Here is a 23,567-nt window from a genome sequence, read left to right as displayed (position 1 = left end):
AGGGAGGACGATGTAGTCTCTACCTAATAATAAAGCACATAGGGTTTCTGTCTTTCCGTCGCACCGTTTTGTAAAAAAGCTCCTGCGTTTTCATGAAATCAATCCGCAGTCTGGATTTAAGTCACACCGAACCGTTATTTTTACAGTTTTTCGAAAAACCCCTTGACTTTTTAGGTATTCCAGCCGTGGATCATATTTAAGTCAAACAAATGCTTTTCTAAACCATTCATATCTTTTAAACCGTAGCTCCGATTTAAACATGTTATATATGAAATTTGATTAAAAAATATGTAAAATATGAATATAAGATTATTTTAACCTGTTAAGTACTTATAAATATTATTTTGGAAGATATTTAAATCAAACAAATGGTTTTCTAAATTATACGTATCTTTTAAACCGTAACTCCGATTTTAACATGTTATATATGAAATTTGATTAGAAAAATGTGCGAAATCTGAATATGATGTTTATTTTACCAGTTAAATATTTTTTAGATATTGTTTTGGAAGCAAACTTATAACTATAGCGCACGATCCATTTTTCATTCGTACAAGCGACGATCCGGTTTGCAAATAAACAACCACTATAGTCATATAGGAAAAAGAAAACATTGCGAACTACACATGCATACCTCTGAATACATCGCAGGGGAAAATAACAGATTTCTCATCGCGAGTGTGGGAGAAAGCGAGAGAGAGGGGGGAGAGGGAGGAGAGAGAGAGAGACGTCTTAGGATTAACCACATTCAAACACGTTTTGGTTTGTGTGAACACTAAGACCGTCGCCGGCGAGGGTGAGAAGAAGGATAAGCGACAACACAAATATGATGCGCCGCTAAAATAAAGGAGATGGACCTATTATGGTCTTGAGTGATGGTTGTTTGGTCAAAAGTGTGTGTTGTGTTTTTTCTCCCGTTGCAACGCACTGGCTCTTTTGCTAGTTACATATACCGAGTTACCTACGCGCTGCGCGCCCCAATTGACTGTACAGCTAGCTAGCTCAGCGTCGATCGATGGCAACGGCTCCACGGCGCCTTCCCATGCTTCTCCTCGCCGTTGTCTTGTCCTCCTCTTACGTCGACGTCTCTGTAGCACAGGGGCTGATAACCTCGCAGTTTAGTTCTTACTGCTCGACCACGGGCAACTACACATGGGATAGCCAGTACGGGCGGAATCTTCGTGCCCTCGTGATCGACCTCCCGGCACGTGCCCTCGACAACCGTGGCTACTACAATGGCACGGCCGGCGAATTGCCGGACCAGGTGTTCGGCCTTATCTCGTACTATGCCGGCAGCAGGCCGAGCGAGTGTTACAACTGCCTCTACGCCGCAGTCGCCGGGATAGAGGACACGTGCCCATTCAGCCGGCAGATGAAGGGCGCCTACTTCTCGTGCGTCGTCCACTACTCTAACGAGTCCTTCCTCTCTGTCGCCGACCTCAGGCCAACTCCACCGGCCGACCCCAAACGGACGTCCGTTTTGTCCGGATTCTGTCCGTTTGGGTAGGGAATGGGGTCGTGGCCGGGTAGTTTCCGGGATGCGGTGGTCATGCGCCCAGCGCGCGGACGCATCCCGGCCGCATCTTGTCCATGTGCACTTTTCTTTGCAAGTCCTTAAACCTTTTTTCATCATTCATTTTTGATACATGACAATACATCATCACATTTTGACTAGTAAAGCAAGGCCAAAGAAAACAAGAACCACAAGAATATATTTGTGAAGATACCCAACTTCCATAACTGCTCTCTTGAATTGGGTTATGGCCTTCTCGATGCACTCATTGTTGATCTATGGAGGAGGCTCGACGTTGCATCCTCCTTTCTTCTTCAGGCAAAAAGTCGACGTTGCTTCCTCACACGTAGTATCGTGCCTAGCCTCTAATCTAGCAACAAGTGCACTTGTCTCATCTACAGCCTCTAGGCTAGCTAAAAGTGCACGAACATGTACTAGATTTTGCTCTATCAATATATCGATGTACTCTTCTTCCCAATACCAAAATTTGCATCCATTCTACACAATAAAACTTAAAATTAGCACAACTAATCTAATCCAAGAGCACGAACCGAAGCTAAAAAGAGCACGTACCCCATCGTTTAAGCACTTGATGAACACCCATCCGGGATGCTCCGGTATTATAGACACGCGGCGCACGACCATCCTTGGGCAGTGGTCCCACTTGATGAGGGGCAACGGTGCGCCGACGAGCTTTTGGGCAAGCACCGAGCCCGCCCGGCCGCCATTCGCGTATCTGCCGGCGGACCACCGACGGTGCAGATCCGAGCGGCTAGAGGACGAGCCACTGCCTGCATGTGGCCTTGCGGCCCTGCCAGGGCCTTCCCGTGAGGTGCCCAGCAAGTCCATGACGCGGCCCAGCCTCCCATAGCCGGGCGAGCTCAAGACCGACCGGATCCGCCCCAAATCCGGCCGGCAGGCATGCAAACCAGGTGGTCGTGGTTGGGTAGCTCGACGGCGACTAGGGGAAGGGGTTGGGCGAGCGCGCGTCCGTGTTGCACGGCCGCAATGGTAGCGGCGGCGGGCGGCGGGCGGTGAGGGAAAGGTATGGAAGAGTGAAGAAGAGTGGAGTGGGATGCGGTCGGGGGAAGGGAGGGGGCGGATAGAAAAAGGCCCGTCCTGTGCCACCGACGAACAGGCCAGGGGAGGGCCAGGGGAGGACACGCGCAGACGGCCGGTGCATCCGCATGGTGTCCGTTTCACCCGAAAAGCTGCGCAAACTTGGGCCGCGGATGGGTCAAAAGCGGACAGAAAACGGACAAAAGTCCGTTTGCTCCCACGTGTTGGGCCACCCGGTTTGTCCGTTTTACCCCAAACGGACAGGCCCGGACAGGATGGGGTCGCGCGGTGGAGTTGGCCTCAGTGTCGGCTTCTACACGTGGTACAACACCCAGGTGGACGATCCGGACAACATGAACAACACGAGGTGGGCTCTGCTCACCAGGCTAGTGGCGGAGGCCGCGCGTTTGCCGCTGCCCGCTGCGGCTGGCGAACGGGAGCGTGCCGTACAGGGCCAGCTTGCGGTGGCCGTTGACCATGCACGGTCTGGTGCAGTGCACGAGGGACCTGAACGCGAGCGAGTGCAGCAGGTGCCTTACCAAGTTCGTGGCCAACCTCTCGAGCAAGTTCCCTAACAACACCTTTGCTGGCATCAAGGGCTATAGCTGCTACGCCATATACTGCATCGGCGACTGCGAGGAGCTCCAGCTTCGTATCACCGCTCATCCACCGCCGTCCAATCTCCCGCCAGGTGCACAGCCACCCCGGTCCAATCTCCCACCAGGAGCCGGAGGTTAGTAACTTCATAGTATTTGCTTCCTCCTCCGAATTATTTTACTGGCTCTCTCACCCCAATTGCGAAAGATATGTCGTTGATCGTAATGTGGTGTTTTTTCATTCAGAAGCTCCGCCACTTGCCGACGTCAGGACTAGCAGCAGGAGGCCCCTGGTGGCCGGGGTGTCAGGCGGTGTCATTGTCATGTTTGTTATCTCATCAAGTCTCTTGGTTTGTTTCCTTTTGTGCCGTCGGAGGCGAAATCGCATGGCGAGACAAGTGGATACTTTTGACAATGATCCATTGGAAGAGGACTTCGAAAAAGGGACCGGGCCCAAGCAGTTTCGTTATAGCAATCTTGCCGTCGCCACGAGCAACTTCTCCGACTAGATGAAGCTGGGTGAAGGTGGTCTTGGTTCAGTGTACAAAGGATTATTGCAAGAGCTTAAAGTTGAGGTGGCTATAAAAAGAGTGTCCAAGACCTCCAAGCAGGTGAGGAAGGAGTACATCTCAGAGGTGAAGATCATAAGTCGGTTGAAACATCGAAACATCGTACAACTAATAGGCTGGTGCCATGGTGGCGGCGAGCTCTTGCTTGTGTATGGTCTTATGCCCCATGGCAGCCTAGATACTCATCTTTACAGTCCAAAGGCCACATTATTGTGGCCATTCAGGTGCGTATGTTATTGACTATCTCCGGCCTCTAGCTTGTCCTTTTGGACTAATATGTTTTAGGTTATTTTGTTTGGTGCTGCTTCTAGGTATGAGATTGTGTTGGGGCTAGGGTCGGCACTTTCGTACCTGCATCAAGACTGGGAGCAATGTGTTCTGCATCGTGACATCAAGCCAAGCAACATCATGTTAGACGCGTCCTTCTGTGCCAAACTTGGTGATTTTGGGCTCGCCCGGCTTGTCGACCACGACCGAGGACCATACACAACAGGTCTTGTAGGAACTATGGCTACATGGATCCTGAGTGTGTGGTCACTGGAAGGACCAACGTCGAGTCTGATGTCTACAGCTTTGGCGTCGTAATGCTCGAGATCGCTTGTGGCAAGGGGCCCGCGGTTGCTCGGGGGCAAGAAGACATCATTCATCTGGTGCAGTGGGTCTGGGATTCATGGGAAAGTAGAAGCACCCTTGAAGCGGCCGATGCACAGCTCAACCTGGAGTTTGACGAATGGGAGGTGGAGTGTGTGATGGTGGTCGGGCTCTGGTGCGTGCACCCTGACAGGACCCTAAGGCTGTTGGAGAACGTTGCAGAAAATAAAAAATTTCTACGTTTCACCAAGATCAGTCTATGAGTTCATCTAGCAACGAGAGAGAGGAGTGCATCTACATACCCTTGTAGATCGTGAGCGGAAGCGTTCAAGAGAACGGGGTTGAGGGAGTCGTACTCGTCGTGATCCAAATCACCGATGATCCTAGTGCTAAACGGACAGCACCTCCGTGTTCAACACACGTACGGTTGGGGAAGACGTCTCCTCCTTCTTGATCCAGCAAGGGGAAGGAGAGGTTGATGGAGATCCAGCAGCACGACGGTGTGGTGGTGGATGTAGCAGCGATCTCGGCAGGGCTTCGCCGAGCTTCTACGAGAGGGAGAGGTGTAGCAAGGGGAGAGGGAGGCGCCAAGAGCATGGGTGCGGCTGCCCTCCCTTCCCCCCTCTTTATATAGGCCCCCTGGGGGCGCCGGCCCTAGGAGATGGGATCTCCAAGGGGGGGCGGCGGCCAAGGGGGTGGCTTGCCCCCCAAGGCAAGTGGAGGCGCCCCCACCCCTAGGGTTTCCAACCCTAGTGTAGGACCTTGAACTATGTCTAGAGGGGGGGTGATTAGACTACTTGACCAATTAAAACTTAACTTTTTCCCAATTTTAGAGTTTGGCAGATTTTAGCTATTCTAGGACAAGTCAAGCAATCATCACACAATACAAGCAAGCATGCAAAGAGTGTATAGGCAGCGGAAATTAAAGCATGCAACTTGCAAAGAAAGTAAAGGGAAGGGTTTGGAGGATTCAAACGCAATTGGAGACACAAATGTTTTTGGCGTGGTTCCGATAGGTGGTGCTATCGTACATCCACGTTGATGGAGACTTCAACCCACGAAGGGTAACGACTGCGCGAGTCCACGGAGGGATCCACCCACGAAGGGTCCACGAAGTAGCAACCTTGTCTATCCCACCATGGCCGTCGCCCACGAAGGACTTGCCTCACTAGCGGTAGATCTTCACGAAGTAGGCGATCTCCTTGCCCTTACAAACTCCTTGGTTCAACTCCACAATCTTGTCGGAGGCTCCCAAGTGACACCTAGACAATCTAGAAGACACCACTCTCCAAGAAGTAACAAATGGTGCGTTGATGATGAACTCCTTGCTCTTGTGCTTCAAATGATAGTCTCCCCAACACTCAACTCTCTCTCATAGGATTTGGATCTGGTGGAAAGAGGGTTTAAGTGGAAAGAAACTTAGGGAAGGCTAGAGATCAAGATTCATATGGTAGGAATGGAATATCTTGGCCTCAACACATGAGTAGGTGGTTCTCTCTCAGAAATGGTAAGTTGGAAGTGTAGGTTTAGTCTGATGGCTCTCTCCACGAATGAAGAGGAGGTGGAGGGGTATATATAGCCTCCACACAAAATCTAACCGTTACACACAATTTACCAAACTCGGTGGGACCGAATAGTTAAACTCGGTCGGACCGATTTAGTAAACCGAGTGACCGTTAGTGATTTTCAGTGGGACCGACATGCATTTCGGTGAGACCGATTCGGTTAGGGTTAGGGCATAACGTAATCTCGGTAAGACCGATTACACAAACTCGGTAAGACCGATTTTGGTAATAAGCTTTCCAGAGAGTTGGTCAGGCAAACTCGGTGGGACCGATTTGCTCTTTTCGGTGAGACCGAAATGTTACAAAAAGGAAACATAGAGTTTACATTGCAATCTCGGTGGGACCGATCGCTCACTTCGGTTAGACCGAGACGTTACGAAGTGAAACAGAGAGATTACGATCCCATCTCGGTGAGACCGAGATCCCTATCGGTAAGACCGATTTGCTTAGGGTTTGTGGCAGTGGCTATGACTTTTGGAATCGGTGGCGCCGGATTGAAAGAATCGGTGTGACCAATTTTGGCTTAAGGTTTAGGTCATTTGTGGATGTGGGAAAGTAGTTGAGGGTTTTGGAGCATATCACTAAGCACATGAAGCAAGAGGCTCATTAAGCAACACCTCATCCCTTCTTGATAGTATTGGCTTTCCCTATAGACTCAATGTGATCTTGGATCACTAAAATGTAAAATGAAGAGTCTTGAGCTTTAGAGATTGAGCCAATCCTTTGTCCTTAGTATTTTGAGGGATCCACTTTCATCATCCATGCCATGCCATTCATTGAGCTTTCCTGAAATAATAGTCTTGGAATAGCATTAGCTCAATGAGCTATATGTTGTTATGAATTACCAAAACCACCTAGGGATAGTTGCACTTTCAATCTCCCCCTTTTTGGTAATTGATGACAACATATAGATCAAAGCTTCGACAAATGATAATAAAATTTAAATAACATTGTCGCTTTGAGAAGTATGTGATAAGCAAGAGCTCCCCCTAAATTTGTGCATAATTTTAGATTTGCTTTGGACTGCAAATGCACAATGAATTAGGCTCATGGGTTACTCTCCCATGTCACATACATCTTGGTGGAGCGCTCAAAATAATAAACAATGAATACATGCACTCATCACCAAGCATAGTGAGTGATCACATATGATAGATAAGATAATATCAAGCATGCATAAGTGTAGCGTATGATCAAACACATGATCATCAATGTCTCACAAGCATAGTATCTCAACCAAAAAGCAAACAAAGATAAACACACCAAAAGCAAGAGAGAACAAAAGCAACACTCTCTCTCTCGAAGCCTATGATCTATACATTTTTCTCCCCCTTTGGCAACAAGTTACCAAAAAGTTCATAGAAAATGCATAGTGCTAGATCGACTCTCAGGCTTGATCTTCTGGTGGTGGTGTCCTGATGACTCCTTGGACGAAGGCTTCAGTTGATGTAGAGGGTGCTGGAGTTGATGCTGAAGCTGGTTGCAATGGAGCTGAAGGGGCAGTAGTTGGTGCTGAAGTTGTTGCTCTAGTGTCTGTCACTGGCACTGCAACTGACCTCTGGGCTCTGGGCACTCTGGCAAACACATTGGTGGTTGTCTTGCCCTTCCTCTCCTGCATGTCATCCTGCAGCTGCTCCACAACTGACAGAATCTCAGTTACCTTGACATCTAGATTATAGAATTTTTGTTCCATGATTCTTTCCAGGCTCTCCTGGTTTTGAGTTAGGGTGGCCAACCCCTTCTCAATCCTCAGAGATGATGCTATTAAGTAACCAAGCTGCTCCTGTTTGGTTTTCAAGAAATATTCAGATGCCTCCTCTTGAGTTGGCATCTTGGCAGCCTTCTCCTTCCTTGCCTTTTCTTTCTTCTCCTGAGCTTGAACTGATGATGGATCATCTTCATTCATGACAACCTCATTGTCCTCAAAGTCTGGATAAAGTGGAAAGTGTTCCTTATCCAACTGATATTTGCCAATTCCCATCTTTGAGTTGATCAATTCCTGAATCTGAGGTGCATATCCACAGCTCCTCTTCTGATCTGCTGCAGTCCTCTTGATAGTTTCAACTATAAGGCTCATGACTTTGAATTTTTGTGGCACATAAAATAAATGTATCATGTTGATGGCATGCCCTCTGATCATGTTATGGTCACCTGACTTGGGCAACAAAGTGTGCCTCAGAATCCAATTGATAGTAGCCAGCCCTGACAGCAGAAATTGGACTGATCCAAAAGAGAAAGTCTCTAGGGCTTTGTCTGGGATCTCCTTGTACATGTGAGCCATGGAATTGTGTCCCATCTTCTTCTTTGCATAAATGTCCAGATCATCATCATTTTCCTTTGGGGCATTGATCAGACTTGCCCATTCTTCAACACTGGATTGGTACCTTGTACCTTCAGACATCCAAATAATTCTCCCATCTGGGTAAAAATGTGTTGTGGAGTAGAATTGCATGATAAGTTCATCATTCTAATTTGTGAGATTTTACCCAACAAAATCTGCAACTCCACAACCAATAAAGCTGTCTTGCACTCCAGGATAGTGCTGTTCATTCTCCTTGATGTATTTCCAGTCAACCCACCTCATGTCACAAACTATGGGCTTCTTGTCCAACAAGATTGTCTCATAGAAGTCCTGTTGTTCCTTTGTATGGAACCTGTAGTCAACAACAGTTCTTCTCCTTGTGGCATATGGATCTGCCATTCTCCACAGTCTCAGCCCTGAATCCTTCCTGATTTTCATGTCCTCAGCCACATGATGGGCATCATTGTGGTCTGGTATCTTGGGCTTGAGTTTTCTTAGAACCTGTCCTTCTTCATCTTCCTCCTCAGCAACATTGGGCACTGGGGCCTTGTTCTTCTCAGCAGCTGGAATACTCCTGGTATTCCTCTTTGGTGCAGACTTGGCCTTGGGGGCAGCTTTGGGTGCTTCTTTGGGCTTAGATGTTGCAGCCCCTGATCTGATTGCATCACCCATAAGCTTAGGTGCCTTTGGTGCTGGTGCAGTAAACTCTTCCTATTCCATCATGGAAGGTTGCCCAACAACTCTGGCCATGGTCTTCTTGATCCTTTCCTTCCTCTTCTTGCTTTCTTCAGCTGGCTCTTTGGGATCAGGATTTTCAGGCAGTTGAGTTGATGCTCTGGCCTTGGGCATAGGTTGCCTTCTTGCAGGCCTTTTAATCTTCATGTCTGGCTTTATATCCTTTGTTGAGCCATATTCCTTCTTGAGCACCACTTTCTTGGAGGTAGCCTCATCTTCCTCAGCCTTGTAGTCTTCATCCTCTGAATCTGAAGTTCTTTTCCTCCTTTGCCTAGTTGCAGCCTTAGGCAAATTGCTTGGAGTACTTCTGCTCCCTTCATCTGAAGTACTAGAGGGACTAGTGCCCTCACTCAAGTCCATCTGCTCTTCTAGCCTGTTCTGGCTGTCACTTTGATCAGAGATACTGCAAAAGCTGACTGCTGACCCTGTGAAGAGTTATAGATGAGATAGAAAAGATGAGCATCACAAAATGCAGAGGTTTTTGCAAAAGAATGACTCAAAAGTTCAGTTTTAGTTTTTCACAGAAAGCATTTCGGATCCACCTATTTTCAAACTCGGTGATACGAAGCAGTTTTGAAACCTAAACTGATGATCTCGGTTGGACCGAGTTTTAGTTCGGTGGTACCGAGACTGCTAGGGTTTCACAGAATTCTCAAATCGGTTGCACCGATTAGTAATTCTCAGTCAGACCGAGAGTCACTAGTGCAATGGCATAAGCCAAATCGGTGAGACCGAGTTTTTCAACTCGGTGGGTCCGAGATGGTTTCGGCGGAAACCTAAACCTAAAAATTCGAATCACATCTAATCTATGAACTACTTTACCTGGATAGAAGAGTTTCAATCGTGGCAAGAATCAATATGAAAGCAATGTGCTAGGAATCAGACGTGGATAGCATAAAGATCAAGTCCATACCCTAACTTGGCGGTGGACTTGCTATGGCGGCAACGGCGGGGACGAAATCCGTTGACGGCGGTGAAGACCAGCGACAGGAGGCTGCTAGCGACGAGGAGACGATCCGGAGACCATGATGGCAGAGCGAGCTGTTGCGCGGGTGAAGGGTTTCGGAGAAATTTCCAAAATTTTCCCCGTGGCTATATATAGCCCGACCCTATCAGTGTGACCGAGTGGAACAACTCGGTGGCACTGAGATGCATAACTGTGTTCAGTTACAGCAAATCGGTGAAACCGAAAAGTTCAAATCGGTTGCACCGAGATTGAAAACTCAGATCAACTTGATGATCTCGGTAGGACCGAAGTGGAAGGATCGATCAGACCGAGAATCACTAAGAGGTTTTGGAAGTTTAAGTCTATGACGAATCAAAGACTCCGAGTGCTCCTCACGCAGAGTGGTTCGAATCTGACTTGATCAAATTTTGTGATGTAGCATGAATAGAGTTTGAGACGAGAAAAGCATAGATAGCTAAAGAAGGTTCTTAGGCATTCTTGTCCATCCACTTGGCACAAAGAAAGGAACCAAACAATCAAAACAACAAGTGGATGTCCTTGAATGAGTAAAATATGCACCAACATGCTCACACAATAAGATGGCAATTGAAATATGTGGCAAAGCATGCACAACCAATTCTAGCATCTATCAAACAATTGGCGATGACTAGGTCATCTATATATGAGTATATTGACTTAGAAGTCAAATGAGAACATTTGATCATAGGTCATACTCATCGTTTAAGCTCAAGTGGGGTTACCACTTTTACATAATGCATTAATGTGTTCACACCATTAGAGTTGCTTTGACTCAGTTCTTTGAGTTAAGCTCCCCCTAGATGTGAGATCCCCCCTTAGAGGGATGAACTAACCTTGGGTTTTGTCGATCATGACTTCATGTAGGTGTTGAAGATGTAGATGCTCAGTGTTGATGTAGATCATTTGGAGCAATCCTTTGGAGTGAGTTGCACTTTCAACTTACCTACATGGGTTAGTCCCACAAGGAACAAACAAGAATATCCATAGACATAGAGTGATGCACACACAATATGATGTCCATGAAAACATTAGGTTACCTTGTCCCTTGCCTTACCAACATGAGGGTTTGTGACTCCTTGAACTAGTGCAAGATGTGAAGGTTGATTGCACTTGTTCTTGCCAAAATGATATGAGTGAAGAATGTTGGCGGAGTCACCCTCAAGAACTCTCTAGTTCTTCTTCTTCAGGATCCACATCATCTTGATGGGAATCCTTGGAGTTGTAGTTGTACTTGATGAAGTAGAACTTGACGTAGTCTTGGGGACCCACTTGAACGAGGCTTTAGGTGCTTCTTCAAATGCATCAATCTCCTCTTCAAGCTTGTCCTTGCCTTTGTTCTTGTGGTCTTGTGGTGGAAGATCATCTTGAGCTTGTGTCCCCTTGAAGGAAGTAGGATCATACTTCTCTTATTGTGGAACAAACTTTGTCTTGGGGTATTGATCTTCTTCCCACTCAACTCCATTGGCGTTGAACTTTCGTTCAAAACCAACACCTTGATTCTTCTGGTGCCTTCCTTGCGTGCGTACAATTTCCTCGAATTTCTTACTCCCGGCAAGGCTCTTGTAAACACCTTTCTCTATAATGTTGGAAATATGCCCTAGAGGCAATAATAAAAGGATTATAATTATATTTATTTGTTCATGATAGTTGTCTTTTATTCATGCTATAATTGTATTATCCGGAAATCGTAATACACATGTGAATACTTAGACCACAACATGTCCCTAGTGAGCCTCTAGTTGACTAGCTCGTTGATCAACAGATAGTCATGGTTTCCTGACTATGGACATTGGATGTCGTTGATAACGGGATCACATCATTAGGAGAATGATGTGATGGACAAGACCCAATCCTAAGCATAGCATAAGATCGTGTAGTTCGTTTTGCTAGAGCTTTTTCTATGTCAAGTATCTCTTCCTTAAACCATGAGATCGTGTAACTCCCGGATACCGTAGGAGTGCTTTGGGTGTACCAAACGTCACAACGTAACTGGGTGACTATAAAGGTGCACTACAGGTATCTCCGAAAGTGTCTGTTGGGTTGACACGGATCGAGACTGGGATTTGTGACTCCGTATAACGGAGAGGTATCACTTGGCCCACTCGGTAGTGCATTATCATAATGAGCTCAAAGTGACCAAGTGTCTGGTCACGGGATCATGCATTACGGTACGAGTAAAGTGACTTGCCGGCAACGAGATTGAACGAGGTATTGGGATACCGACGATCGAATCTCGGGCAAGTAACATACCGCCTGACAAAGGGAATAGTATATGGGGTTGCTTGAATCCTCGACATCGTGGTTCATCCGATGAGATCATCGAGGAGTATGTGGGAGCCAACATGGGTATCCAGATCCCGCTGTTGGTTATTGACCGGAGAGCCGTCTCGGTCATGTCTGCATGTCTCCTGAACCCTTAGGGTCTACACACTTAAGGTTCGGTGACGCTAGGGTTGTATAAATATGAGTATGCAGCAAACCGAATGTTGTTCGGTGTCCCGGATGAGATCCCGGACGTCACGAGGAGTTCCGGAATGGTCCGGAGGTAAAGAATTATATATAGGAAGTGCTGTTTCGGCCATCGGGAAAGTTTCGGGGTCACCCAGTATTGTACCGGGACCACCGGAAGGGTCCCGGGGGTCCATCGGGTGGGGCCACCTATCCCGGAGGGCCCCGTGGGCTGAAGTGGGAGGGGAACCAGCCCCTAGTGGGCTGGTGCGCCCCCTCCCTTGGGCCCCCCTGTGCCTAGGGTTGGAAACCCTAGGGTGGGGGGGCGCACCACTTGCCTTGGGGGGCACTCCACCCCCCTGGCCGCCGCCCCCCTTGGGAGATTGCATCTCGAGGGCCGGCGCCCCCCCTGGGGGCCTATATAAAGGAGGGGGGGAGGGAGGGCAGCCGCACCCTGAGTCTTGGCGCCTCCCTCCCCCTGCTAGACCTCTTCCTCCTCCCGCAGTTGCTTGGCGAAGCCCTGCCAGAGTCGTGCTGCATCCACCACCATGCCATTGTGCTGCTGGATCTTCATCAACCTCTCCTTCCCCCTTGCTGGATCAAGACGGAGGAGACGTCACGCTGACCGTACGTGTGTTGAACGCGTAGGTGCCGTCCATTCGGCGCTAGGATCTCTGGTGATAGGATCACGACGAGAACGACTACCTCAACCCCGTTCTCTTGAACGCTTCCGCACGCGATCTACAAGTGGTATGTAGATGCATCTCTCTCCTATCACTCGTTTCTTAGATGAACTCATAGATGGATCTTGGTGAAACCGTAGGAAAAATTTTATTTTCTACAACGTTCCCCAACAGTGACATCATGAGCTAGGTCTATGCGTAGTTCTCTATTGCACGAGTAGAACACAAATCTGTTGTGGGCGTAGATCTTGTCAACTTGCTTGCCACTACTAGTCTTTTCTTGCTTCAGCGGTATTGTGGGATGAAGCGGCCCGGACCGACCTTACACGTACGCTTACGTGAGACAGGTTCCACCGACTGACATGCACTAGTTGCATAAGGTGGCTAGCGGGCGTCTGTCTCTCCTACTTTAGTTGGAGCGGATTTGATGAAAAGGGTCCTTATGAAGGGTAAATAGAAGTTGACAAAAATCACGTTGTGGTTATTCGTAGGTAAGAAAACGTTCTTGCTAGAACCCAATTGCAGCCACGTAAAAGATGCAACAACAATTAGAGGACGTCTAACTTGTTTTTGCAGCAATTGTCATGTGATGTGATATGGCCAGAAGTTGTGATGAATGATGAATGATATTGTGATGTATGAGATCATGTTCATGTAATAGGAATCATGACTTTCATGTCGATGAGTATGACAACCGGCAGGAGCCATAGGAGTTGTCTTAATTATTGTATGACCTGCGTGTCAATGAATTAACGCCATGTAATTACTTTACTTTATTGCTAAACCTTTAGCTATAGTAGTAGAAGTAATAGTTGGCGAGCAACTTCATGGAGGCACGATGATGGAGATCATGATGATGGAGATCATGGTGTCATGCCGGTGACGAAGATGATCATGGAGCCCCGAAGATGGAGATCGAAGGAGCTATATGATATTGGCCATATCATGTCACTACTTTATATAATTGCATGTGATGTTTATTATGTTTTATGCATCTTGTTTACTTAGAACGGCGGTAGTAAATAAGATGATCCCTTATAATAATTTCAAGAAAGTATTCCCCCTAACTGTGCACCGTTGCTAAAGTTCGTCATTTCGAAGCACCACGTGATGGTCGGGTGTGATAGATCCTTATGTTTACATACAACGGGTGTAAGACAGTTTTACACATGCATAAACACTTAGGGTTAACTTGACGAGCCTAGCATGTACAGACATGGCCTCGGAACACAAGAGACCGAAAGGTCGAACATGAGTCGTATGGAAGATACGATCAACATGGAGATGTTCACCGATGATGACTAGTCCGTCTCACGTGATGGTCGGACATGGCCTAGTCGACTCGGATCATGTAACACTTAGATGACTAGAGGGATGTCAATCTGAGTGGGAGTTCATTAAATAATTTGATTAGATGAACTTAATTATCATGAACTTAGTCTAAAATCTTTGCAAAATATGTCTTGTAGATCAAATGGCCAACGCTCATGTCAACATGAACTTCAACGCGTTCCTAGAGAAAACCGAGCTGAAAGATGATGGCAACAACTATTTGGACTCGGTCCGGAACCTGAGGATCATCCTCATAGCAGCCAAGAAAGCATATGTCCTAGAAGGACCGCTAGGTGAAGCACCCATCCCAGAGAACCAAGACGTTATGAACGCTTGGCAGTCACGTGCTGATGATTACTCCCTCGTTCAGTGCGACATGCTTTACAACTTAGAACCGGGGCTCCAAAAGCGTTTTGAGCGACATGGAGCATATGAGATGTTCGAGGAGCTGAAATTGGTTTTCCAAGCTCATGCCCGGGTCGAGAGATATGAAGTCTCCGACAAGTTCTATAGTTGTAAAATGGAGGAAAATAGTTCTGTCAGTGAGCACATACTCAAAATGTCTGGGTTGCACAACCACCTGTCCCAGCTGGAGATCAACCTCCCGGACGAGGCGGTCATTGACAGAATCCTTCAGTCGCTCCCACCGAGCTACAAGAGCTTTGTGCTGAACTACAATATGCAGGGGATGGTGAAGACCATTCCTGAAGTATTTTCAATGCTGAAGTCAGCAGAGGTTTAAATCAAGAAAGAACATCAAGTGTTGATGGTCAATAAGACCACTAAGTTCAAGAAGGGCAAGGGTAAGAAGAACTTCAAGAAGGACGGCAAAGATGTTGCCGCGCCCGGTAAGCCAGTTGCCGGGAAGAAGTCAAAGAATGGACCCAAGCCTGAGACTGAGTGCTTTTATTGCAAAGGGAAGGGTCACTGGAAGCAGAACTGCCCCAAATACTTAGCGGACAAGAAGGCCGGCAACACTAAAGGTATATGTGATATACATGTATTTGATGTGTACCTTACAAGTACTCGTAGTAACTCCTGGGTATTTGATACCGGTGCCGTTGCTCATATTTGTAACTCACATCAGGAGCTGCGGAATAAGCGGAGACTGGCGAAGGACGAGGTGACGATGCGCGTCGGGAATGGTTCAAAGGTCGATGTGATCGCCGTCGGCACGCTACCTCTACATTTACCCACGAGATTAGTTATGAACCTCAATAATTGTTATTTAGTGCCAAGTTTGAGCATGAACATTGTATCTGGATCTCGTTTAATACGAGATGGCTACTCATTTAAATCCGAGAATAATGGTTGTTCTATTTATATGAGAGATATGTTTTATGGTCATGCCCCGATGGTCAATGGTTTGTTCTTAATGAATCTCGAACGTAATGTTACACATATTCATAGTGTGAATACCAAAAGATGTAAAGTTGATAACGATGGTCCCACATACTTGTGGCACTGCCGCCTTGGTCACATTGGTGTCAAGCGCATGAAGAAGCTCCATGCTGATGGACTTTTAGAGTCTCTCGATTATGAATCATTTGACACATGCGAACCATGCCTCATGGGCAAAATGACCAAGACTCCGTTCTTCGGAACAATGGAGCGAGCAACCAACTTATTGGAAATCATACATACTGATGTGTGTGGTCCAATGAGCGTTGAGGCTCGCGGAGGATATCGTTATGTTCTCACTCTCATTGATGACTTAAGTAGATATGGGTATGTCTACTTGATGAAACACAAGTCCGAGACCTTTGAAAAGTTCAAGGAATTTCAGAATGAGGTAGAGAATCAACGTGACCGAAAGATAAAATTCTTACGATCAGATCGTGGAGGAGAATATTTAAGTCACGAATTTGGTACACACTTAAGAAAATGCGAAATCGTTTCACAACTCACGCCGCCTGAAACACCTCAGCGTAACGGTGTGTCCGAACGTCGTAATTGCACTCTATTGGATATGGTGCGATCTATGATGTCTCTTACCAATTTACCGCTATCATTTTGGGGATACGCTCTAGAGACAGCTACATTCACTTTAAATAGGGCACCGTCTAAATCCGTTGAGACGACACCGTATGAATTATGGTTTGGGAAGAAACCTAAGCTGTCGTTTCTAAAAGTTTGGGGATGCGATGCTTATGTCAAGAAACTTCAACCTGAAAAGCTCGAACCCAAGTCGGAAAAATGCGTCTTCATAGGATACCCTAAGGAAACCATTGGGTATACCTTCTACCTTAGATCCGAAGGCAAGATCTTTGTTGCCAAGAACGGATCCTTTCTGGAAAAAGAGTTTCTCTCGAAAGGAGTAAGTGGGAGGAAAGTAGAACTCGATGAAGTACTACCTCTTGAACCGGAAAGTAGTGCAGCTCAGGAAAATGTTCCTGTGGTGCCTACACCGACTGGAGAGGAAATTAATGATGATGATCAAGGTACTTCGGATCAAGTTGCTACTGAACTTCGTAGGTCCACAAGGACACGTTCCACACCAGAGTGGTATGGCAACCCTGTCCTGGAAATCATGTTGTTAGACAATGGTGAACCTTCGAACTATGAAGAAGCGATGGCGGGCCCAGATTCCAACAAATGGCTAGAAGCCATGCAATCCGAGATAGAATCCATGTATGAAAACAAAGTATGGACTTTGACTGACTTGCCCGATGATTGGCGAGCGATAGAAAACAAATGGATCTTTAAGAAGAAGACGGACGCGGATGGTAATGTCACCATCTATAAAGCTCGACTTGTTGCTAAGGGTTATCGACAAGTTCAAGGGGTTGACTACGATGAGACCTTCTCTCCCGTAGCGAAGCTTAAGTCCGTCCGAATCATGTTAGCAATTTCCGCATACTATGATTATGAGATATGGCAGATGGACGTCAAAACGGCATTCCTTAACGGTTATCTTAAGGAAGAGCTGTATATGATGCAACCGGAAGGTTTTGTCAATCTTAAGAATGCTAACAAAGTATGCAAGCTCCAGCGATCCATTTATGGGCTGGTCCAAGCATCCCGGAGTTGGAACATTCGCTTTGATGAAATGATCAAAGCGTTTGGGTTTATGCAGACTTATGGACAAGCCTGCGTTTACAAGAAAGTGAGTGGGAGCTCTGTAGCATTTCTCATATTATATGTAGATGACATACTTTTGATGGGAAATGATATAGAATTCTTGGACAACATTAAGGCCTACTTGAATAAGTGTTTTTCAATGAAGGACCTTGGAGAAGCTGCTTACATATTAGGCATCAAAATCTATAGGGATAGATCGAGACGCCTCATACGTCTTTCACAAAAGCACATACCTTGATAAGATTTTGAAGAAGTTCAAAATGGATCAGTCCAAGAAAGGGTTCTTGCCTGTATTGCAAGGTGTGAGATTGAGCTCGGCTCAATGCCCGACCACAGCAAAAGATAAAGAAGAGATGAGTGTCATCCCCTATGCCTCAGCCATAGGATTTATTATATATGCCATGCTGTGTACCAGACCTGATGTAAACCTTGCCGTAAGTATGGTAGGAAGGTACCAAAGTAATCCCGGCAAGGAACACTGGACAGCGGTCAAGAATATCCTGAAGTACCTGAAAAGGACAAAGGACATGTTTCTCGTTTATGGAGGTGACGAAGAGCTCGTCGTAAAGGGTTACATCGACGCTAGCTTTGACACAGATCTGGATGACTCTAAGTCACAAACCGGATACATGTATATGTTGAATGGTGGGGCAGTAAGCTGGTGCAGCTGCAAGCAGAGCGTCGTGGCGGGATCTACATGTGAAGCAGAATACATGGCAGCCTCGGAGGCAGCGCATGAAGCAATTTGGGTGAAGGAGTTCATCACCGACCTAGGAGTCATACCCAATGCATCAGGACCGATCAAACTCTTCTGTGACAACACTGGAGCTATTGCACTTGCCAAGGAGCCCAGGTTTCACAAAAGGACCAGGCACATCAAGCGTCGCTTCAACTCCATTCGTGAAAATGTTCAAGATGGAGATATAGAAATTTGCAAAGTACACACGGATCTGAATGTCGCAGATCCATTGACTAAACCTCTTCCGCGAGCAAAACATGATCAACACCAGAACTCTATGGGTGTTCGATTCATCACAATGTAACTAGATTATTGACTCTAGTGCAAGTGGGAGACTGTTGGAAATATGCCCTAGAGGCAATAATAAAAGGATTATTATTATATTTCTTTGTTCATGATAGTTGTCTTTTATTCATGCTATAATTGTATTATCCGGAAATCGTAATACACGTGTGAATACTTAGACCACAACATGTCCCTAGTGAGCCTCTAGTTGACTAGCTCGTTGATCAACAGATAGTCATGGTTTCCTGACTATGGACATTGGATGTCTTTGATAACGGGATCACATCATTAGGAGAATGATGTGATGGACAAGACCCAATCCTAAGCATAGCACAAGATCGTGTAGTTCGTTTTGCTAGAGCTTTTTCTATGTCAAGTATCTTTTCCTTAGACCATGAGATCGTGTAACTCCCGGATACCGTAGGAGTGCTTTGGGTGTACCAAACGTCACAACGTAACTGGGTGACTATAAAGGTGCACTACAGGTATCTCCGAAAGTGTCTGTTGGGTTGACACGGATCGAGACTGGGATTTGTCACTCCGTATAACGGAGAGGTATCACTGGGCCCACTCGGTAGTGCATCATCATAATGAGCTCAAAGTGACCAAGTGTCTGGTCACGGGATCATGCATTACGGTATGAGTAAAGTAACTTGCCGGCAACGAGATTGAACGAGGTATTGGGATACCGACGATCGAATCTCAGGCAAGTAACATATCGTCTGACAAAGGGAATAGTATATGGGGTTGCTTGAATCCTCGACATCGTGGTTCATCCGATGAGATCATCGAGGAGTATGTGGGAGCCAACATGGGTATCCAGATCCCGCTGTTGGTTATTGACCGGAGAGCCGTCTCGGTCATGTCTGCATGTCTCCCGAACCCGTAGGGTCTACACACTTAAGGTTCGGTGACGCTAGGGTTGTATGAATATGAGTATGCAGCAAACCGAATGTTGTTCGGAGTCCCGGATGAGATCCCGGATGTCACGAGGAGTTCCGGAATGGTCCGGAGGTAAAGAATTATATATAGGAAGTGCTGTTTCGGCCATCGGGAAAGTTTCGGGGTCACCCGATATTGTACCGGGACCACCGAAAGGGTCCCGGGGGTCCACCGGGTGGGGCCACCTATCCCGGAGGGCCCCGTGGGCTGAAGTGGGAGGGGAACCAGCCCCTAGTGGGCTGGTGCGCCCCCCCTTGTGCCCCCCTGCGCCTAGGGTTGGAAACCCTAGGGTGGGGGGGCGCACCACTTACCTTGGGGGGCACTCCACCCCCCTGGCCGCCGCCCCTGTCGGTGTCAAAACCGGCGGATCTCGGGTAGGGGGTCCCGAACTGTGCGTCTAGGCGGATGGTAACAGGAGTCAAGGGACACGATGTTTTACCCAGGTTCGGGCCCTCTTGGTGGAGGTAAAACCCTACGTCCTGCTTGATTAATATTGATGATGTGTGTTACAAGAGTGGATCTACCACGAGATCAAGGAGGCTAGACCCTATAAGCTAGCCTATGGTATGATTGTTGTTCGTCCTATGGACTAAAGCCATCCGGTTTATATAGACACCGGAGAGGGCTAGGGTTACACGAAGTCGGTTACAATGGTAGGAGATCTACATATCCGTATCGCCAAGCTTGCCTTCCATGCCAAGGAAAGTCCCATCCGGACACGGGACGAAGTCTTCAATCTTCTATCTTCATAGTCTTGGAGTCCGGCCCATGATGATAGTTCGGCTATCCGGACACCCCCTAGTCCGGAACTCCCTCAGTAGCCCCCGAACCAGGCTTCAGCAACGACGAGTCCGGCGCGTATATTGTCTTCGGCGTTGCAAGGCGGGTTCTCCTTCAAACTTCATGTTCCTGTCGAATAGTGCCTGGCTTCCTTATAAATGTTGCGCTCCTTGGCTTCTACGCCCAATAATGGCCTTCTTCCACGTGTCATATGAATGCGAAAAGCTAGGGTATTTTTACATTTTACCCCCCAGCCGTGCGAACGAGCCACCTATAAGAGAGGCGAGGATCTAGATCTAGCTCACACCATCCTCCATCTGCAAGTTCTCATCAAAGCGCTTCTGACAAAAATCCATTCTATCATGGACAGTCGACGCGGCTCCTCCTCTCGTGCTCCCAGTCCTAAGCCAGGAGATTGGGGGAGATGCTCAGTTCCCCACAGCGAGCTAGTGGCGCTCCAAACCGAGGGATATCTTCCCCCAGCTTTCATGGTTCCGGTTCGAGCCGGACTGGCCACCTTCAGGGGTGGAAAGCAGGCGGAGAGCGTCCCCAACCCTTCCAAAGGAGAGCGGGTATGCTTCGTCCCTTATCTAATAAGGGGACTCGGATTTCCCATACATCTGTTTCTCCGGGGGCTCCTGGAGTTCTACGGACTCCAGCTTCACCACCTCACACCTGCCTCCATTTTGCACATCGCGGGCTTTGTAGCTCTTTGTGAGATGTTCCTGGGCATCGAGCCCCATTTTGCGCTGTGGAAGAGATTGTTTTGCCTCGTACCCCGTTCTTACGAGGGGTCGATATATCAAGTGGGCGGAGCCGAAATATGGTGCATCGCCGGGACCGGATATCTATCCGGCACCCCTAAGAAGGCGTCCGAAGACTGGCCTTCGGAATGGTTCTACATGGAGGACGCCCCTCTGCCGGACCCAGTTCGGATCGGCCTCCCGGAGTTCAGCAATGCTCCCTTGAAGAAACGCCTGAGTTGGCGCCCGCGGAGCCCTCAACGGGAGGATGATGGGAGCGTCCATTATCTGATGGGCCGGATTAGGTTACTGGCCCATTCCGGATTGACCATGATTGGAATCATGGCCACATGCATTATGCGAGGGGTGCAGCCACTCCAATATAGGGGCCACCCTATGTGGGATTTCAACGGGGAAGATGACACCACCCGTCATGGCCGCAGAGGGCCGGGCTCGGCAGCCGATCTGGCAAAGATCATGTCCGTCTTATACAAGGGGGAGGAGGAGGACTTCCTCCGCACGAATCCATTGAAGGGATTCTCCATGAATAACCCTCGGAGCTGGGTAAGCGGACGTTTATCTACCCGATCCATACTTCCAAAGTCAAGTATCTTACTTCGTGATTTTGACGCAGGAGCTGCGCCGGGACGTGGAGGGCATACAAAGCCTAACTCCACAGCCCGAGGATCCAGAACGATCCCTTGATCCGGCCTCCGAAGAGGATCCGGACATAAAGGTGGAGCTGATCGACGGGGTGTTCCACCAACTTAGCGTGGACAATGCCCTAGTCGCCATTACGGCTGACTACCCCGGTTTGTTTCTGGCCTCCCAGGTGACTACGACCGAGGTCTTGACACCATCATTTGATCCATGCTCAATTCTGACCATCCATACTGATGGTGCATCGCAGGAGGTGCCTTTGAGGCGGGAAGCCGAACCCGCGGTGGCTGACCAGCAAGGGTCAGTTCGGCCCAGCAGGCGGAAGAGGAGTGCGACGCAATCGAAACGTCGCCGCAACGGTACGGCGCACCGCTGTTTTTAAGGGAAGGATCCCTAGGAGGTATATTAATGCTCATAACTTTTCCAGGAGAAAGAGCGCTCGCCGGACAATGTCCGGAGAGGTTGCCAATCAAGCCTCCGCCAGCCATGCTCCATCGCGTGGTCCGGAAGTGGAGGCGAACACAAGGCATGAGCCGGATGCTCCTCCGACGGAGGATGCCGACAGGCTGTCCGCCACCCGGTCTGAGGTGGAGAGCGCCATGAATCACAGGCGTCGCCGGACAGTTCTTCGTGACGCGTGTTTCTCCCCAGAGGCGTTGAATGCCTTTGATGCGGGAAACGCGCACCTCCGTGCCTGCTCAAGATGGTTTAACCAGAGCCACGGAGCAGTATGTGAAGGACATACGGGTAAGTAATTTTAATAGTTATATATGCCAGTAGCCCCCGAGACTTAAAATAGTTAAAATAACTGATTTAAGGATCATTTATTATGCAGGATCTTACGGAGAAGAATACCCACCTGTCCGAGGAGCTCCAAGAGTGCAAGGCCCAACTTGAGGCCGCACTGGCCGCCACAGGGGAGCCACAGAGACCCCGTTGGTAATACGTACTTCGAAAAGATAAGTAGTTAACAAAGTGCGGCGTGTGCATAAATCTGACAATAATATTGCAGAGGGTGCCGGACTAGATCCGGACAAGCAACAGCTACTGCGTCAGCTAAAGGCCGGCAAGAGGGTGCTTATGAAGGTGCAGCAGGAGAGGAACAAGCTCCAAGATGCCCACACCCAGCTAGGAGAAGAGCTGAAAGATGTTCGGGCCCAGCTGTCCTGGCTCCGTGAAGGAGAATCAGCGGCTTCGTCGCGGCATTTATAGTAAGTGCTTGAGCAAATTCCTTTGAAAAGAAGAATTCGGCGAGGAAGTCGATTGACAGAAATGTGTCTTTAGGTGTGCTCACAGGTCGCCCTGCGGAGGAAATGGCCCGGTTCAACGGGTGACCAACTTCCCGAGCTGGTGCAACTGCTCGAACGTGTTCGGCAGGCGATGAGTGGCGTCGCTCAGGCCTTATGGCCTTCCGTCTCCCTACCCGAGGCCTTGGAGGGCTTGCTGAGAAGCTTCAGGGAGCACGGCGACGCTCTCCGTCTGTGGAAGATATCGGCCTGCCGTCAAGGCGCCAGGGAGGCCTGGGCCATGGTGAAGACGCGTTACCAAAGGCTGACCCAAACCACATGGCCGAGGTCGGACCTGTGGGGCCTGATGGGAAGGAGATCCCTGTGAGCTTGATGTACGACCAAGTAGAGCTGGCCGCGAAATATTCCCAACAGGACTGTAAATTAGACAGCCTGTTAGATGGGATTGAAGAGGAGTACAATCAGTCAGTTTGACGATGTAATTTTAAAATGACATGTAAAATGCCTTCCTAGCCGGATTGTAGATCGTTTGTCTTTGCGGACCTTTTCGCTTCAACCTCGGGACCCAACAGTCCGGAGTGTGTCCGAATACCCTTACAGTTATAAAAGAACCGGGGCATGCATGGAGACAAGGCGTCGGGATCATAATTGCTTTATCAGACAAGTGCCCAACTAGCTATGTTATATTACATGGTTAGTAAGAAACATCTTC

At 48.1% G+C, this 23,567-nt stretch overlaps 1 protein-coding gene across 1 annotated transcript in view; it reads left to right on the top strand.

Moving 5' to 3' along the window:
- The first annotated feature begins 1,015 nt into the window (after nucleotides 1-1,015).
- The window catches only part of LOC123094379 (L-type lectin-domain containing receptor kinase IX.1-like), a 45,012-nt gene continuing 22,460 nt past the window's right edge, over nucleotides 1,016-23,567 (top strand). Inside the window, exon 1 of the mRNA XM_044516399.1 lies at nucleotides 1,016-1,093. Coding sequence (XP_044372334.1) covers nucleotides 1,016-1,093 — 78 coding nt within the window. The remainder of the gene's footprint in view (nucleotides 1,094-23,567) is intronic.

This window comes from Triticum aestivum, chromosome 4B (genome assembly GCF_018294505.1).
Source record: "Triticum aestivum cultivar Chinese Spring chromosome 4B, IWGSC CS RefSeq v2.1, whole genome shotgun sequence".
NCBI classification, from domain to species: domain Eukaryota; kingdom Viridiplantae; phylum Streptophyta; class Magnoliopsida; order Poales; family Poaceae; genus Triticum; species Triticum aestivum.
This window is presented reverse-complemented; position numbering and strand designations above follow the sequence as displayed.